Source organism: Cynocephalus volans, chromosome Y (genome assembly GCF_027409185.1).
Source record: "Cynocephalus volans isolate mCynVol1 chromosome Y, mCynVol1.pri, whole genome shotgun sequence".
Lineage (NCBI taxonomy): Eukaryota > Metazoa > Chordata > Mammalia > Dermoptera > Cynocephalidae > Cynocephalus > Cynocephalus volans.
Window position 1 is genome coordinate 4,839,144 of NC_084479.1, and position 20,407 is coordinate 4,859,550.

The 20,407-nt window shown below is 33.3% G+C and overlaps 1 protein-coding gene and 1 pseudogene across 4 annotated transcripts in view; both read left to right on the plus strand.

Annotated features, from left to right (window-relative positions):
• Window positions 1-3,084, plus strand: part of LOC134368993 (zinc finger X-chromosomal protein-like) — a 39,614-nt gene extending 36,530 nt beyond the window's left edge. For 3 of the 4 annotated variants that reach the window (XM_063085224.1, XM_063085226.1, XM_063085225.1), the window contains 2 exons: window positions 351-491; window positions 1,317-3,084. In XM_063085224.1, the coding sequence (XP_062941294.1) occupies window positions 351-491; window positions 1,317-2,497 (1,322 nt within the window). In that variant the 3' untranslated portion in view covers window positions 2,498-3,084. The remainder of the gene's footprint in view (window positions 1-350; window positions 492-1,316) is intronic. The other variant, XM_063085227.1, reaches the window with a different exon arrangement.
• A 7,880-nt stretch (window positions 3,085-10,964) lies between these two features.
• On the plus strand, window positions 10,965-11,544 carry LOC134368945 (AP-3 complex subunit sigma-1-like; annotated as a pseudogene).
• The last annotated feature ends 8,863 nt before the right edge of the window (window positions 11,545-20,407 follow it).

Below are 20,407 nucleotides of genomic sequence, written 5' to 3' on the forward strand. Positions count from 1 at the left end.
AGAGAAAGATTATGTAGTCTATCTCTTGTCTTTAATTTTAATATGAATTTCTTTCATGCCTATATTATGTAAGCCTTTGAAGCTGACTTTTAAAATTTTGATTATTTATATCTAGCTTATGACAGCAAGGAAATCCATAAGGCAAAATGCTGCTAGGTTTGGAAGTTAGGCATTTCCTGTGGTCTTGATACTATAAGCAAGCCCATAAAGTCCATTACCTAAAATAGGGAATTTCTGTCATTCATGAGTATCATGGCTTACTTTTTTCATTGTTGTAGTTAATAAAAGAAATCATAATTCTTTATAATTTATAATACTGTATAATTTTCTTTTTTAATGCACATTGTTAGGTAATAATTCTGATGGAATTGAAAACCGGAATGGCACTGCAAGTGCCCTCTTGCACATAGATGAGTCTGCTGGCCTCGGCAGACTGGCTAAACAAAAACCAAAGAAAAGGAGAAGAACTGATTCCAGGCAGTACCAAACAGGTGAGGGCGCACGAGTTACACAGCACAGCGTGCTCTGTGAGCTCTCAGATAAAACTCTAGTGTGTATCCACAGAGGTGTCTCAATGGCATTTTAGCTGCTAGACCATATGTAGCTTTTGTGTATTGAATTTGAAAATACTGTTTTCAGAATTCAGTGATATTCATGAATGATTTCTTTTGATAAAAAAGAAATAGATTGTGGATCAGATGTTCAAGAAAAAAAATCTCAGGTGATTTTTAGTGGAAATGAATATAAATCCCTAAAATATGTTAGTTAACTTTAAATGGACAAATTTAAAGAATCTAATTATGTCAGCATAAAGCAGATATAATTTACAGAGGAGTAGGACAAGTGCTTCATTTGCTCACAGGACTTTTTTTTTTTTTAAATACTGGTTTTCATATTAAATTTTTTGTATAGGTATGATTAATCTTTACTGTAAGTTAGCAAAAATTTGGTTTGGAATAATGAAAGACGAAATGTTGAACTTTATTTTTATAATTGAGTTTCTACAGATTTCTAAATAGACATAGCTTCATCACTATTTGAGGGGTTTTTTGGGGTTTTTTTTTTTTTTTTTTCACTGAAGGGAGTGAGATTGATACAGTCATACCAAACCAGACAAGGTTATCTTTATAACTAGATTGTTGTATATCTTATAGCAGTAAAAGCAGTAAAAGGAATTTTAATAACAGGAGTATTTACCCTATAATATTTAGAATACACATAATTAAAAAATTTTCCCCCCATCCACTGTAAATTCTTGAAGAAATCAAAGCAGAACTTGTTTTGATCACTTATGCTACTTTCTTTTACTTTCTTAGCAATAATTATTGGCCCTGATGGACATCCTTTGACTGTTTATCCTTGCATGATTTGTGGGAAGAAGTTTAAGTCGAGAGGTTTTTTGAAAAGGCACATGAAAAACCATCCTGAACACCTTACCAAGAAATACCGCTGTACTGACTGTGATTATACTACCAACAAGAAGATGAGCTTACACAACCACCTGGAGAGCCACAAGCTGACCAGCAAGGCAGAGAAGGCCATCGAATGTGATGAGTGTGGGAAGCATTTCTCTCACACTGGGGCTTTGTTTACTCACAAAGTGGTGCATAAGGAAAAAGGAGCCAACAAAATGCACAAGTGTAAATTCTGTGAATACCAGACAGCTGAACAAGGGTTACTGAATCGCCACCTTTTGGCAGTCCACAGCAAAAACTTTCCTCATATTTGTGTGGAGTGCGGTAAAGGTTTTCGTCACCCATCAGAGCTCAGAAAGCATATGCGAATCCATACTGGGGAGAAGCCATACCAATGTCAGTACTGCGAATATAGGTCTGCAGACTCTTCTAACTTAAAAACACATGTAAAAACTAAGCATAGTAAGGATGTGCCATTCAAGTGTGACGTTTGTCTTCTGACTTTCTCAGATACCAAAGAAATGCAGCAACATGCTCTTATCCACCAAGAAAGCAAAACACACCAGTGTTTGCATTGTGACCACAAGAGTTCAAACTCAAGTGATTTGAAGCGACACATAATTTCAGTTCACACAAAGGACTACCCCCATAAGTGTGACATGTGTGATAAAGGCTTTCACAGACCTTCAGAACTCAAGAAACATGTGGCTGCCCACAAGGGTAAAAAAATGCACCAGTGTAGACACTGTGACTTTAAGATTGCAGATCCATTTGTTCTGAGTCGCCATATTCTCTCAGTTCACACAAAGGATCTTCCATTTAGGTGTAAAAGATGTGGAAAGGGATTTAGACAACAGAATGAGCTTAAGAAGCATATGAAGACACACAGTGGCAGGAAAGTGTATCAATGTGAGTACTGTGAGTATAGCACTACAGATGCCTCAGGCTTCAAAAGGCACGTTATTTCCATTCATACGAAAGACTATCCCCACCGGTGTGACTACTGCAAGAAAGGGTTCCGAAGACCTTCAGAAAAGAACCAGCACATAATGCGACATCATAAAGAAGTTAGCTTGCCCTAGCAATACGTCTACAGACTTTTCTAAAAATTTTGGCCTTGAAGCAAGGAAATTCATTTTACAGCAAATCTGTCTTGTTCACATACAGTATTGTACATTGAATTATGCTGTATACAAATAGGATTATACTTCTAGTTGATTTTTCTTTACATTCAATGCAGTGTTCTGGATCCTGTTCAGTTTGTTTAATAAATGAGAAGTGGCAACAATCAAGTTGCTTTTGGTAAAGTAATCCCTGATTCTATACTGAATTTTCAGTCTTAGAAGCTTTACTATATATTTATTTACTTTATTCACCTTGATGGTACTCTCTAAGGCAGAATAACTTAAGATTGGTAATTCTAAAAGTAATAATTTTGATACATTTTTTCTGACACAAAATTTTTACGGTATATGCTAATATAAATGGGAGATTTTACTGTGAGGTCTAATATCATAATATGAAAGTCATTTTCAGATTACATGACAGTGAAACTTGTGTGTGAGCCTCTAGAATTGCTGAATATAGAACATTGACTAACTGTGATTTTCCTTTTTTGTAGCAGACAAAATATGCTTGCTTTGTTTTCTTTGTAGTATTACATCTTTTGTCAGCATAGCAAACTTTTAGAAAATCATTTTGAAAAGTTTTACTTAATTTTGTTTTTGATTCTTCTGTCTGTACTGCTTTGTCTTGGAAAAACTATGTTCTTCAAATGAGACTTACCACAGATTGAATTTGGAATTCTTTAGAGGTAAATAGTGGCTCTTAGGATTTTTTGCAACTTGGTACATCTGTGTTGCATATTACATATTTATACACATAATCCCAAATTTTAAATCTTTGATGAAAACTATTAAATTCACAATAAACAGAAAAATCCAGGATGTATTAAAGGTTGACTTTGTCAACCCTGCTATTCAAAAAACTGAAATTCGTCTGAAGAATTAGAAGGAAAATAAGGACATTAGACTAAACGTATTTTCTTTAAGTTTCTCTGGTAATTGAAAAATAAAAGTTAAGTTATTTCTAGATATCAGATTTTCATACAATTTGAACTTCATACCTTAAGTTTTTCTGGAAAGCTAATCTAAAGTTAACTCTGAAAGTCCTGTGAGAGAATTCTCTCTCTCAGTGTAAGGAGCACTAAAGAGAAATAATGGCTTCTTGTAACAGAGTGAATTCTAAGTATGACAGTGTTGACAAGTTCAGCCTGCTTTTTTATTTCTTAGATGGTTAGCAAACTTTGATAGACTTTATACTCAAGTTGACCACAGAAGATAAAATACCTTTTAGAAGATAAAAGTATGTTTTAAGATAAAAGTCTGTGGCTTTATGCAGAATATCATTAAGTCTTCAGTTTTTGTAGTAGTGGGGTTTTTTTGGTTTTTTGTTTGTTTTTAGACTTGAAGTATTTTAAGCAGTTAGTGAGTCATACATATAAAGACCCAATATAAAACAAATTCAAACAGTTAATTATAATTTGGTTAATACGAATTTTGGAGAACAGAAAACATTTTTAGGCACTTTAATGTTTTTTGGGGGTTTTATTTGTTTTTAGAGACGAAGTATTTTAAGCAGTTAGTCATACATAAAGACACAATATAAAACAAATTCAAACAGTTAATTATAATTTGGTTAATATGAATTTTGGAGAACAGAAAACATTTTTAGGCACTTTAATATTTAGGCTACTGGCACGTGTGTGTCTGGCATGTCATGGGAAATTAGAATTTTTTTTCTCATTTGATAGTTAACCTTCTGACTTTATTATGGGGCTTCATTCCACTTTTGCTGTGAAGTCTTTAGCTTTCACCTTTCTCTGTGCCACTGATAACTTGTTATTCAGAAGTTATGTAAATGGGTTTAGAAATCTAAATATTTGGTGTTTGACAGCCTTTGAAATGCTAGATTTAGACTAGTTCTCAAGTGCTTTAGGCACATTAAGGAGTTTAAAACTAAAGCCAACCAAAGCCATGGAATAGATTTTGGAACGTTTTTATGCTTTCTTAGCCCTGATAGACATCCCCACCCTATTTTTAATGTCATCCAGTATCCTGTTCTTAAAAACTGTTTTTGGTGTGTGTGAGAATCTTTTAAATCTCCTTTGAATTTGGTTTTTTCCTGAAGTAATATAAGTGGAAATAATTTAAATGAAAGTTTAAATTTAGGAATTCTGAAACATTCTGTAAAATTAATACAGATAGTTAGCTATTTATGTTTTAAAAATAAACTGAAAGATAACGAACAACACTATACATCATATTTTTCACACAGTCTGAAGTCATACACAGTTGTTTTGTTCTGTTCCGTTTTTTAAGCATAATGTTAAAACCTTTAAATGGTAATTGAGGGTTTGGTTAAGTGAATATGAGAAATATATTTGTATAAAGAAATATAAATTGTGCTTACTGTTATATATTATTAGTTATAGGTTGATTTTAATTCTTAATTTGACTTGCAAAGCTAAAAAGTGGATATTTTAGTTAAAAATGAAAGAGTTTAGTTAAAAGAGGTACAGATTCTTACAAGGACGTAAGTTATGTACAGATCCTTACAAGGACGTAAGTTATTGTTTTGTGAAAATAGCCTATTGTACGTTCTTTGCTCTGTACACATTGTAAAATACTCAATAAGAAATTCATATAGGGAAATGTGACACTATTGTAAATGTGTACTTGAGAATAACATGCAAAAATAAAAATAAGATTATTTTCTTGTTAATCAGTGTTTAGAGTGTTTGATACCAGTACTAAGTTAACACTTTTTTTTTTTTAAAGAAAAAAAATGTGCAGGTTTTTAAAAATTCTAATCCGCATAAAACATAGTGGACTATTTTTATTTCCCTATTTTTTAATTCATTATCTTCTCAAAAGATTGTGAATATTTTTTAGCATCACCAACCCTGAGATAAATTTCCCTTGCTTATTGTGAGTTTTGAGAGCATTTAAAGTTTAGATTCACAGCATGTTTAAGGAGTGGTGGTGGTTACGATCTCCACAGCAGACTTTGCCCTAGAGTTACCCATTTTTGTACTCCTGTGTGCTTAGTTTGGAGGGTAATAGACACTAATATACTATAGGATGGGATTGTCAGAAAAATCTGAAGCTAGTTAAAAGTTAGCCAATAGTCAAAACAACAAAGAGACACTGATTTTTGTTGGGGTAAGATTTTTTGTGAAAATGTACAGTCAGGTTGCATGTAATACATTCACAATGTTATGCTATACCACCTGTATGTAGTTTCAAAACATCATCTTTGATTCTAAAAATGAAGATTCTGCAGTTCTTCAGCTCTGAAGCGTCACGTATTTGTATAGAAGTTCAAATAGTAAATACTTCAATCTTGAGTTAAATGTTAAAAGAATATGTTAAATGTAACTGAACAGAGCCATAAGTCGCACACGACAACGGATAACTTAGTTAACTGAATAACTTAGTTGTGTTACAACATCAAACAACACACCCAGTCAGGCCTGTGATTGAGATTATGGTAATTTAATGCTGTTTCTCTTGGCAATTTCAATTTAATAGATTTATTTTTTTGCAAATACTAGGATTTGTGTTTTAAAAAGAAAGCATTATTATCTTACCCATTATTATCTAACACATTATATTTCAGAGTAGTGACTTTGAAGTATGGGCCAGGAACTGCCAGCATCAGCATTATATGGAAACTTGTTAGAAATACAAAAATGTGTGCCCACTCTAGATGCTCTAAGTAACGTGGTAGGTTTGTTGGTTGGATAGTTTATTGTAGTAAAAAAAAAATTATTATTTTAACCATTTTGAAGTGTATAGTTCAGAAGTGTTAAGTTAGAGCACGGTACTGATAACATCAAGATCCCAGGGTTTGATCCTCATACTGGCCAGCTGCCCGTGCTGTCCCCACAAAAAAAAAAAAAGTTTAGTTAAATTAATCCACTATGTAAATCATACTTGAAATTCTATTTTTCCCACATTGAGCAGCTACTAGTTAGGGCCCAAGTTACATTGTTCTTGTGGATTTTCTTTTATTGTACACACAGGGTGCTTCAAAAAGTTCATGGAATAGATGGAATTAATACAGACTTTTCTATGAACATTTGGAAGATTCTTCATATAGTTCTCCATGTAAAACACATTTTAAAGGCTGGCTGGTTAGCTCAGTTGGTGAGAATGTGTGCTGATAACACCAAGGTCAAGGATTCAGATCCCCTTACTGGCCAGAGCCACCAAAAAAAAAAAAGCAGGAAAACTCATTTTTAATGTGTTGTCCCTGTTATTTTGATATGTCCTATTATGTCCTGAATAAGTTTCTACTTTATTTTCAGGTACCTGTTTGAATATTGGTAGACAACGCATGTATATGTGTGTGTATATGTATGCATGTGTTTGGAGATGAATACACACAGACTTAAACAAAAACATAGTAAGAAAGGCTGCTTAAGCTAAATTTTCAATATTACAAGCTGGAAATGATGCAGCTCCTAAGGAGTTTGGCACTTCTAGCACTGTTGGAAGTATTAACACTTTTTGCAAATAGAAATATAACATCCATACCTACTAATATTTTAAAACCATTTTCATAATGTCCAAGATGGAAATACTTACTAAATTGTCAAGTTTGATGTCAAAATTAAGAGGTTTTGGATTGTTTTTTTTTTTCTTTAATTTTCACCCTATCGTCTTGACTTCCCATGTACTTTGTATTTCAGATAATGATGAACACAAAGGACTTGGTATCATAGTAACCTGATGATATTGAAAAGTCAAAAAGCCCACTTAGGAATTCTAGATGACATTCAGCTATTCCTAAACATATCAATTAAAATTGTATGTTAACTAGACCTATGCTTGCTTTCCAAGATAGTCAGACTTCTGCTTTTTCTTCCTACTTAACTATATTTGACTTTGAATGCAGAACCCATTTTTCCTTTTGCATATGATTACTTGAAATAATGGAAAGTATTGCAATGTTATCTATTAAATGCTGAAGCCATTAATCATACCTATTCTGTCTTTAGGCTATAACCACAATGAAAGTAGATGCAAGAAACTACCAGCTGAGTATATTTAACCTTTTTATTGAAGCTAGTAAAGCTGGATTGGAAAAAGTTGAGCCAAGTAAGTCTACCTACTATTTCCCCTAATCTATATCTACTTGAGTGAGGCAAGCAGTTACTCAAGGGCATGGGGCCTACCTTACACTCCATGAGATACAGAGAGACTGATTGGTCTACCACCAGAGGGATAGCTCACGTAGAGAATCACTGCAGCATCCTCCACAACCCTCCCAGATTGGGACATATAGAAAGGCAGAGAAGAGTTCTATACAAGTACCATCCTGATAAAATAAGAGTTAGTGAAATTTTGAGTTGCCCTCTCACATTAGCACACTAGTAAAATGTGAAGTTTTACTTTTAGTCTTAGATATTTGTGCCAGTCTCCATATTGACTATTACTATTCCTCCCTCTATAAGTGGTGGTTATGACAGACCTCAAAGTTCTTGCTTCCTCCCTATAGAAGTCTGCTTGAATTTTTCTCCAGATAAGTTTTTATAATGGCAAGGTTACATACATTGATGGAATCCTTGCAAGTTATTGAATATTGCAAGCTTTGATAAAAATGAATCACCTACAATACCATCAACTTTATTAAGTGAATTACTTCTCTGTTTTCTTCCAATCATTGCCATAAAAACAGCATTTTATTTTGTGCTCACCATCTTTTCTTTTCAGATGTCAAATATTTTCACATCTCCTGGTTACTATCTTCCCTCTCTCCTTCTTAAGAGAATTCATAAAATTCAGAATGGTACACAGAAGAGAAGAAAGTGTATCTCCTTAATCTATTCTTAGAACAATTATAAGTATCTTTTTAAAAAATATTTTTACAGAGTTATAGTTTCGCTTTTTAAATTACAGACTTTTTTTTAAAGAGCAGTGTTAGAATCACAGCAATACTGAGAACAAAGCACAGAGATATCCTCTCTCCTCTCTGTTCCCCTTAACCCCTAATATGGATACACTCCTGTATTATCAATATCCTGTCCCCAAAGTAGCACATTTGTTATGATAGATGAACTTATAGTGACATATCATTGTCACTCAATGTCATAGTTTACATTACTATTCACTTGGTGTTGTACATACTATGGGTTTGGACAAATGTGTAACGGTATATGTCCACTATTATAGTATATACATATATATGCATAGTTATTTTACTACCCTAAAAATCTTTTTTGCTCCACCTATTTGTCACCACTCCTCCCTCCCTTCAACCCCTGGCAATCACTGATCTTTTTTTATATCTCTATAGTTTTGCCTCTTCCAGAATGTTATACAGTTGAAGTCATACAGCATATAGTCTTTTCAGCTTGGCCTTTTCACTTAATGGTTTGCATTTAAAGGACCTCCGTGTCTTTTTAGGCTTGATAGCTCATTTCTTTTTAGCACTAAATAATATTTCGTTGTTTGGGTGTTCCAAAAATTATTTATCCATTCACCTACCAAAGGATATTTTAGTTGCTTTCAAGTTTTAGCTGTTATGAATAAAGCTGCTATACACATCCATGTGCGCATTTGTGTTTTAGTATGGATATACTGTCCCCTTCTTAAAGTAAATATCAGAGAACATGATTGCTGCATCATATGGGAAGAATGGGTTTAGTTTCATAAGAAACTGCTACACTGTCTTCTGAAGTAACTATACCATTTCATATTCCCATCTACAGTGAGTGACTCTTCTTGTTGCTGTATATGTTCCTCAGCCTTCAGTGTTGTCAGTGTTCTGAATGTTTGCCATACTAATAGGTATTTAGTGGCTTCATTGTTTTAGTCTGTATATTCCTGATGATATATGATGTAGAGCATCTTGTCATGTGCTTATTTGTCATCTGTATATCTTCTTAGGTGAGGTGTCTGTCATGGTCTTTGGACCATTTTTTAATTGAGTTGTTTCTTTTCTTATTTTTGATTTTGAGTTCTTTTTATATTTTGGATAACAGTCCTTTATCAGATATGTCTTTTGCAAATGTTTTCACCCAGTGTATATCTTGTCTTCTCATTCTCTTGACAATGTCTTTCGCAGAGCAGAAAATTTTATTAATTAATTAATTAATTAATTAATTAATTTATTTATTTATTTTTTTGTGTGTGTGACTGGCTGGTATGGGGATCTGAATCCATGACTTTAGTACTATACGCTGTGCTCTAACCAATTGAGCTAACCATCTAGCCCAGAAAATTTTAATTTTAATGAAATCTAGCTTGTCACTTTTTTCATTCATGGACTGTGCCTTTGGTATGTATCTAAAAAGCCATCACCATACACAAAATCACTTAGAGCTTCTCCTATGTTTTCTTCTACGTATTCCGATAGTTTCTTGTGTTACGTTGAGATCTGTGATTCATCTTCAGTTAATTTTTGTGAAAGGTATGAGGTCTGTGTCTAGATCTATTTTTTATATGTGGATGTTCAGTTGTGTCACCACAATTTATTGAAAAGACTGTATTTTCTCCACTGTATTTTCCTTGTTTCTTTGTCAAAGATCGGTTGACTATTTGTGTGGGTCTATTTCTGGTCTCTCTATCTATCCCATTGATTTCTTTATCTTATCTATTCTTTTTCCATTATTAAACTGCATTGATTACTGTAGCTTTATAGTAAGTCTTGACGTTGAGAAGTATGAGTCCTCCAACTTGGTTCTTCTCCTTGAATATTGTATTGTCTATTTTGGGTCTTTAATCTCTCCAATATAAACTTTAGAGTGAGTTTGTCAGTACACCTACAAAATAACTTGATGGGATTTTGACTGGGATTGCATTGAGTTTATAGGCCAAATTGGGAAGAACTGATGCCTTGACAAATATAAGTCTTTCTATCTATAACATGGAATATCTTTCCATTTGTTTTATTTTTCTTTGATTTCTTTCATCAGAGTTTTGTGGTTTTTTGTGTGGAATATTGATAAAGCAAATGTACTTCACAGGGCCTGTTTTCCAAAGCCTTGCAGTTTCAAATATTGACCTTGCGGAGGAATGGAAATTTTCTTCAGGCTATAAAGTCTCTGGTGTAAGATAAAGATTTGTGGCACAGCAAGGTTGCTGGCTCAGGGGCAGGCTAGTTACTGACCATTACGTAAAGATACTGAGAAATTGCTGTAAGATCACTTAATTGTCTACTGGAATGTCATCTGACTTCTTTCACTGAAAGTTACCAGCCTGTATTGTTAAACTATAACCCCACCTATGTTCTCTTCCTGTAACTTCCTGGTCTGGAAAATAAATGCTGGAAGAGAATGCCAGATCGGGGTTAATTTCCCAAGGAAGAGATGCCTCTCACTGGAGGATTTCAGGAAGATTAACCACTTTTGGGGTCTCTCACTGCTCAGAAGAGATGGGCCTTGAGTAATCCTTTGCATCTCCATCACCCAGGGGAAGTGGGGTGACAAATCTGTGAAGGGCGATGCAACATAAAGCAACACCTGGTCGGCTCCACGCAGCCATGCTCAAGGTGATCCTCATCTTCAACCACCATGGGAAGTGGCAGCTCTCCGAGTTCTACCAGCCCTACAGTGAAAATATACAACAGCAAATCATCAGGGAGACTTTCCATTTGGTATCTAAGAAAGATGAAAATGTTTGTAATTTCCTAGAAAGAGGATTATTAATTGGAGGATATGACAACAAACTGATTTATAGACATTATGCAATGTTATATTTTGTCTTTTGTGTGGATTCTTCAGAAAGTGAGCTTGGCATTTTAGATCTAATTCAAGTATTTATGGAAACATTAGACAAGTGTTTTGAAAATGTCTGTGAACTGGATTTAATTTTCCATGTAGACAAGCAAGGTTCACAATATTCTTGCAGAAACGGCTATGAAGTAAATGGTATTGGAGACCAACATGAATGAGATTGTTACACGAACGATGCAAAAAGAAACTGGAGAAATCTGAGGCTGGCTTAGCAGGAGATACAGTCCATTCTGTATCAGCTGTAAAGAATATAAATCTTCCCAAGTTCCCAATATTAACATTGGTGAAATCAGTATAAAAGTGTCAAACATGCCCTCTTTTAAATAAAATATTTTAAATAGAATATTTAAAAGACCACTCCTAAGTAAAATCCAAGGGGAAAAGTCATCTAAGTTTCCCATACAGTTGTTTACCCAAAATAGAGGAGAGTCTTAACTTTTGCTCTTGGATTTAAGTCAAGGTACTGTATAGAAGCTGTGTAAAGTCAGTATGAAAGTTCGATGTTGCTTTCCTTGCTCAGTGATTTTAAAGAAATTGAATCGTTCCAGTGCGATTTTTGTTTTTCTTTTCTGAACTGTATTATTGTGCCACCAAAGGCATGCCTCTAGGTATTGGCTAATACAGTATTTTGAAAAGTATTTGAAATATTTCTTTAATTATGTACAACCCAAAATGTTGGTGTTTTGTATGGATTACGAACACAGCATTCCTTAATTCTTTCTGCTATGAACAAAACACACTTGTTATTTAAAGAACCAAGTATGTATTACATGAAAACATTATGACATTTTTCTCTTAGTTTAAATAAACTCCAAGGTAACTGGATTTCTGAAACTAAATAAATAAATAAGTAAAAGTGAGAAAGTGTTCTGGTCTCTTCTGTTTTTTGGAAGAAATCATGTAATATTGATATTATTTCTTCTTAAATGTTTGGTAAAATTAACCAATATAATTATCTGGGCCTAAAGATTTATGTTACAAAATATATATTTTTGAATGAACATTATTTTTCTAATATCTACAGAATAGTTGGGTTATTATTTCATCTGGATAAATTCTGGTATGTTTAAAGAACAGTCTATTCTATGTAACTTGTCAAATGTGTGTTTATAAAATTTTTTCTAGCATTTAAAAATTTTCTTTTTAATATCTACAGAGTCTGTAACAATATCCCCTTTTGTTCTTTATATTAAGATGTCTTTTGTCTTATTTGTCAGCTTTAATAGAGGCTTATTAAATTTATGATCTATTTAATGAAGCAACATTGTTTCCTTGATTTTCATTTTTGTTTTTCTCTTTTCAATTTTTTGAATTCTGCTTTCATGTTTATTGCTTCTTTCCTTTTGCTGCCTTGGATATTTTCTCTTCTTTTTGTAGTTTAAGTAGAAGCTTAGATAATTAGAGTAATTTTCCAATAAGCATTGTTTTACTTGCATTTCTCTCCATTTTAAAAAATAAACATTGTGTATATTTAGTATACAACATATACATATAGTACATATATATAGTAAAATGTTTACTACAGTGAAACAAATTAACGTATCTGTCATCTCTCATAGTTACCTATTCCTCCCTGAACACTGTGGCAAGAGCAGGTATAACTTACTGATTTAGTAAAAATACCAGATACAACACACTATTATTAACCACAGTCCTCATGTTGTACATTGGATCTTTTGACTTGTTCATTCTACATGTCTGCTACTTTGTATTCTTTGACTCTACCCACCATCCCACCCTGTCCCTGGTAGTCACTGTTTTATCCTCTCTCTACACATTTAACTTTCTCTTTCTTTTAGATTCCATGTATAAGGTTATGCAATATTTTTTCTTTCTGTGTCTGGTTTATTTCACTTACAATAATATCCTCCAAGTCTATTCACGTAGAGGCAAATGGTAGGATTTCCTCCTTTTTAAAGACTGAATAATATTCTACTGTAGTTTATTTATTCATTCATTCATTGATGGTCAGCTAGGTTGTTTCCATATTTCGGCTATTGAGAATAATGCTTGAGTGAAAACAGGAGTGTAGATATCTTTATGAGTGATGATTTCATTTTCTTCAGGTATATATCCAGAAGAGGAATTTCTGGGTCATGTGGTAGTTCTTTTTATTTCTTTAATACTGTTTTCCATAATGGCTCCATATTCCCACCAAAAGTGTAAAAGTGGTCTCTTTTCTCCATATTGTCACCTATCTCTTGTCTTATTTATTTATTCTGCTGACTGGTACAGGGATGGAACACCAAACTTCAGTATTATCAGCACCACACTCCAAGTGAGCTAAACAGACAGCCCTCTTGACTTAGTAATAGCTATTCTAACAGGTGTGAGGTGATATCTCATAGTGGTTTTGATCTGCATTACTCTGATGATTAGTAATGTCAAGCACCTTTTTATATACCTGTTGGGCATTTTTATGTCATCTTTGGAGAAATGTCTATTCACTTTATTTGCCCATTTTTTAATTGGATTATATTTTTTCTTGCTATTAAGTTGTATGGGTTCTTTATAAATCTTGGATATTAACCCATTTTCTAATATGTGGTTTGCGTATTTTTCTCTCAGTTTCTATGTCACCTTTTTGTTTTCTTAATTGCTTCTTTTGCTGTGCAGAAGAGTTTTAGTTTGCCATAGTCCAATTTATTTATTTTTGCTTTTGTAACCTGAGCTTCTGGTGTGATATCCAAAAAATCATTGCCAAGGTAAATATCAAGGAGATTTCTTCCTATGTTTTCTTTTAGCAGTTGTATTTTTTTCTTTTTCTAGCAGTTTTATGGTTTCCGATCTTATGTTTAGGCCTTTCATGTATTTTTGAATTGATTTTTATGTATATTGTTAGGATGTGTCCAATTTCATTTTTTTGGAAGTGGAAAGCAAGTTTTCCCAGCACTATTTATTGAAAAGACTACCCTTTTCCCACTATATCTTTTGTTGTCCTTGCCAAGAATTAGTTGGCCATATATATTTGGGTTTATTTCTGGGCTCTCAATTCTGTTCCACTGGTTTATGTGAATGTTTTTGTGCCAATATCATACTGTTTTAATTACTACAGCTCTGTAGTATGATTTTACATAGGAAGTGTGATGTTTCCAACTTTTTTCCCCTCTCAGAATCATTTTGGCTATATATGCGGTCTTTTGTGGTTCCATATAAACTTTAGAACTTTTTTCCCCCTGGGAAGAATGTACTAGTATTTCTTATCTGAAAATTTGGTATAATTCAACTGTAAAATCATCTAGTTCTGGGTTTTTCTTTGTTAGGTGACTTTTAATGAGTACTTCAGTTTCTTTGTTTTTGGTTTAATCAGGATTTCTATTTCTTCCTGACTCAAATTTGGTAGGTTTTTTTTTTTTTTTTTCCAGAATTTATTTCCTTTAGGTTATCAAATATTTTAGTGCATAAATTTTCATAATAGTCCCTTATTTTTTATTTCTGAGGCATCTGTTATAGTGTCTCCACTTTTATTCTGATTTTATATACTGAGTCTTCTGGCTTTTTTTTCTTAGGCTATGTAGATGTTCGCCAATTTTTTCTTTCTTTCAAAAAACGAACTTTTAGTTTTATGGCTTTGTTATGATTTTTCTATTTCCTATTTATAGATAGGAAATTGTGTTTATAGATTAGCACATTGTGTTTGTAAATATTTATGGGGTACAGTTTGATGTTTTGATACAGATGTATGTTGTATAATGATCAAGTCAGAGTAGTTAGTGATCACCTCCGTATTTGTCATTTCTTTGTGATGAAAATATCCAAAAGCCTCTCTTCTAAGTATTATGTAACATACAAACTTACCTCTTCACCATAGTTACTCTACTGTGTAATAGAACACCACAACTTATTCCTTCTATCTACTTGTAATTTTGTCATCGTTGGCCAATGTCTCCCTATTTTCTCTTCTTGCCTTCTCTCCCTGGTCTCTGATAACAACTATTCTACTCTCTGACTCTACAATACCATTTAATTTATTTCTGTTCTGATCTTTATTATTTTCTTATTTCTACTAACTTTGGGTTTTGTTTTACATCTTTTTCTAGTTTCTTGAGTGATAACATTAAGCTACCTATTCAGGGTCTTTATTTTTTTTAACCTACGTATTTAAAAAAATTGTATGCCTTTAGTGTTATAAACGTCTCTTTTAGAACTATTTTTGTTGCCTCATTGGTTTTGGTATGTTGTTTTTCCATTGTCATTTGTCTCAAGATATTTTTTAACTTCCCTTTTGGTTTCTTCTTTAATTCATTGGTTACTCGGGACTATGTTTTTAATTTTCACATATTTGTGAATTTCTCAAAATACCTCTTTTATTGATTTATTGTTTCATACCATTGTCAAAAGCAATACCTGGTATGGTTTTATTTTCTCAAATATGTCAAGGCTTCTTCTATGGCCTACCATCTGGTCTGTGCTGGAGAATATTCCATGTGTCCTACAGAAAAAGATGTATTCTGCTGCTGTTGGGTGGAAAATTCTGTATATATTTGTTAAGCCCATTTTGACTAAATAGCAGTTCTTTCAGTATTTTTTAAAATTTATTTTCTGCTGGTTGGCCATTCATTGTTGAATGTGGGGTATTTGAGTCTCCTAATATTATTGTATTGCTCTCTATTTCTCCCTTTATGCCTATTACCACTTGCTTTATACATTTAGGTGCTATGATGTTGGGTTCACATGTATTTAGAATTGAGTCCTTTATCATTAAATAAACACTTCTTTGTTTCTTCTTACAGTATTTGGTTGAAGTCTATTTTATCTGATGTAAGTAAAGATACCCCTCCTCTCTTTTGGTTATTATTTTCATGAAATATTTTCTTCCAGCCCTTCATTTTCAGCCTAACTATATCTTTAAGAGGGTCTCTTGAAGGCAGCATATAGTTGGATGTTTTTTAATCCATCCAGCCACTCTGACTTTTGATTAGAGAATTTAATTCATTTACATTCAAAGTAACTATTGATAAGTTAGGACTTACTATGGCAATTTTGCTGTGTTTTCTGATTGTTTTGTGGATACTGTTTTCCTTTCTCTCTTGTTGTTTTTCTTTTTGATTTGGCAAGTTTCTGTAGTGCTGTTTTTATTTTTTTCTCTTATTGTTTGTGTATCTACTGTAGCTTTTTGCTTTGTGATTATGATGAGATTTACATAAAATATCTTCTAACACATGATTTTATGCTGATAAAAAAAACTTAAGTTCAGTCACATATAATATCTTTAGTCTTTTACTTTCCCTATTAACATATTTTTGATATCACAATTTACATATATATGTGAACATATGTATATACACACACACATACACATACAGATGTTTATTTGACTCTTGTTTCTGGAGGCTGCCAAGTCCAAAAACATGGCACCAGCATCTGGCAAAGACCTTTGTGCTGCATCATCCCCTGACGGAAGGGCAAAGAGAATGTAAGAATGAGAACTACATCTTTTATATTATGTATTTCTTAGCAAGTTATTGTAGCTATCACCTATTTTTGACTGTTTCAAATTTTAACCTTCTTACTAGAAGACAAACTCATTTACAGAGCATGTTAACTGAATTGGAATATTCTCAATCCGACTATACATTTACCTTCACCGGTGAATTTTATATTTTCATGTTTTTATGTTAGTAATTAACATCCGTCTGTTGTTACTAAAAACTCCCTTTGACATTATTCGTAAGACAGATCTAATGGTGATAAATTATCTCAATTTTGCTTGTCTGGTAAAGATCTTATTTCTTTTTCCATTTATGAAGGACAGCTATTTTGAGTATAGTATCTTAGCTGGAATTTTTTTATTTTGTTTTGTTTTGTTTTTCTTTCAGCCCTTTCAATATACCATCTTTCTGTCTCCTAGCATGCAGGATTTCTGCTGAGAAATTCACTGATAGTCTAATGTGAATTCCCTTTTTTGTGAGTAAATGCTTTTCTTTTGCTGATTTAAAAATTCTCCCTTTGTCTTTGACTATTGACGGTTAATTATAATTTCCTTCAAAGATATTGTCTTCAGGGTGAATGTGTCTGGGACTTTTGAGCTTCACAGGTCTGCATATCTATATCTCTTCTAAGATTTCAGAAATTTTCAACAATGTTTAATTAAAATTTTTCTATCCATGTAGTTGTCTTTTCTCCTTCCAGACTTCCATAAGGCAAATATATGGCTGCTAAAGGATGTCTCTTAGGTTCTGTACATGTTCTTCCTTCTTTTTCACTATTATTTCTTATTTATTTATGTATTTATTTTTGCTTTGACTGGTTAATTTTAAAAGACCTGTCATTAATGTCAGAGATCATTTCTTCTACTTGATCTAGTCTGCTATTGAGCCTCTCAATTGTATTTTGTATTTCATTCATCAAATTCTTCAATTCCAAGATTTGTTTGGTTATTTTTTTATGATATTTTTCTCTTTGCTGTATTTCTCATTCAAATCATAAACCGTTTTCCTGATTTCATTGATTCATCTGCATGCATTATTTTGTGTCTTTCTGATTTCTTTTTTGATTATAATTCTGAATTTCTTTTCACATTATTTGTATATTTTCATTTATTTGGGTCAGTTACTGGAGAATTATTGTTTCTTGTGTGATGTCATGTTTTCTTACTTTTTAATGTTTCATGTGTCCCTCCTTTGATATCTACACATCTGATAGAACAGTCACACCTTCCAAATTAACAGAGTGGCTTTCTTAAAGAAACACCTTCAGATGCAGTAGTTAGTTGAGCAGGATGTGTTAACTCTAGTGCAGGGTGGTTATGGTAGTGCAGTCTCCATTTAGCTTCTTCAGCTGTGATTAATATCAGCAATTTGGTTGCCTCAGTGGCTCTGGCTGCAGGAGTTTATGGTAGCAACAATGACAGCATGCATTGTTATGATCTTCAGGGGAAAGGACTTTTGGGAACCTCCTGTTTTCATTTCCCACATAATGGGGAGACTTAGACTATGGCATTCCTCTTGATGTTAGGCATAACACAACCTGCAAGCAGCTGCTGTGGTGTTGGGCCCCTTGTGCAGGTGCTGAGAGTGCTCATGGAGCTAGGGTAAGACCTTGGGCTCGGGGTCTTATAAACCTATTCTGACACTTGGGCCTTAGGGTGCAGGTTCACATTCTGTGGCAGGGTTGGATGCAGATTTCCCCTAGTACTTGGGCATGTGACTTTGAAGTCTCCTAGCAGCTAGGGCCCTTTGGGCCGGGTTCTTGCTGTAACTCTGACCCTGGCAATTAGGACACAGCAGTGATTTCACTTATTATGTCAAAACAATAAAACTGAACTTAAAATGTCACACATGCAATGTAATTTTGTTACTTAATTAAATGACAAGGGATTGTCTTTATTATGCAATCACACTGTAAGTGTAATAAAAGAACATAGCATCCATAGAATTTTGATTCTTATCAAAATATTCCAAACTTAACAAATGTAGCCCAGAAATATTAGAAAATGTAAAATAAAGTATCTCAGGGCTGGCCAGTTAGCTCAGTTGGTTACAATACACACTTGTAACACTAAGGGCATAGGTTCAGATCTCCCTATTGGTCAGTCACAAAAAATAAAAAATAAAAAAAAATAAAATACAATGTTTCACTACTACAGAATACCATCACACACACACATACACACACACTGAAGAGTCAGCGACAGTAATTTTCCACATGGCCCATTTGTCTTCCAGGTAAGGAAAGAAATTTGACAATAGTGAGTTAATTAAATCTTGCTTGATTGCAACAGCTGAAGAAATGTTTCAGGGAAAATAAACTTGCTTAAGATAATTACCCTTTTGGCAAGAGCAGTTGACCTCAGAGTTGAGGACAGTAACAGCAACTTCTGTAGATATTTTTTTTAAAGGGCAAATGTTTTGAGTAGTTCTCTTTGATGTTGATGAATCAGTAGTTGCAACTGATACTGTACAGTTGTTTATTCTAGTGGTTGATTATTAGTTGGAAAGGGCTAAGATTTATCTCTGTAAATACTTTGTGTGGAACCCTTAAGGTTATAATATTTTAAATAGAACTTTCAAAGATTCTAAGATAACATTAGTTGAGTACAAACTGAAGAAGAATCACGTAAGATATATTACAACTGATGAATGTCAGCAATCAGGGTACAAATCCCCTGTATTTGGAGGACAGTGTTCTTACATAGTATGGCTCTCAAAGCTTGTGTGTAAGATGCTTAAGAAAACCTACCTGGCTCCCTCTCCTGTGCTAGCATGTGAGATACGAATAAAAACTACTGTTCTCAGGGCTAAAATTGGCCGAAATCAATCACAATTGATCATCTAAGACTTCTCTTGGAAGTTGAAAGCCTTCAATAGACTCCAGAATTCCCAAATAGTCACATGACACAAACTGGCAGTGCAATTTCACTCCAGATGGTGAGATGAATTCCTGATATTTTCCACTCCAACATCTTTCCTGTAGCTAATAGAGAGAAATAGTTTAAAAGTAAAAGGAAGGAAAAAGATATTCACTGCAAGTAACCAAAAGAGAGTTGGAGTGGTTATACCTTAACATAAAAAATAGACTTTATATACATTTAAAAAAACAACAGACAAAGAAGAACATTATATAGTAATAAAAGTTCCAATGCATCTTGAAGATACAACAATTATGAGCACTTATGCCCATAATAACAGGTCACCAAATATAAATATGAAAATTAACAGAATTAGAGGAAGAAATAGACAGTTTTATAAAACTTTACCTGAAATGTTTAAGAGAAAAGAAGATTCAAATTAATGAAACCAGAAATGAAGGTGGGGACATTACAACTAGCTCTATAGAAATAAATGGAATTATTAGAGAATAGTACGAACAACTAAATGCCAAGAAATTGGATAACATAAAGTGGGAAAATTCCTAAAAACACAAAACCTACCAAGGCATAGGAAATCTGAATAAACCTATAAGTAGTAGGAAAATTAAAAACCTGTCATTGAAAAAATACTGTGTATCAGATTACTTCACTGGTGAATTCTATAAAACATTTAAAAAGAAATAACACCAGTTATTCTCAAACATTTCCAAAATTAGAAGAGCCACACTTTCAAATTCATTCCATAAGGTCAAGCAAAACACTATAAGAATAGAGCACTACAGATCAATATGCATTACAAACACTGATGCAAAAATCTTTAAGAAAATACTAAGCAGCAGAATTCAATAGCACAGTAATTATACACCATGGCTAGGTGGG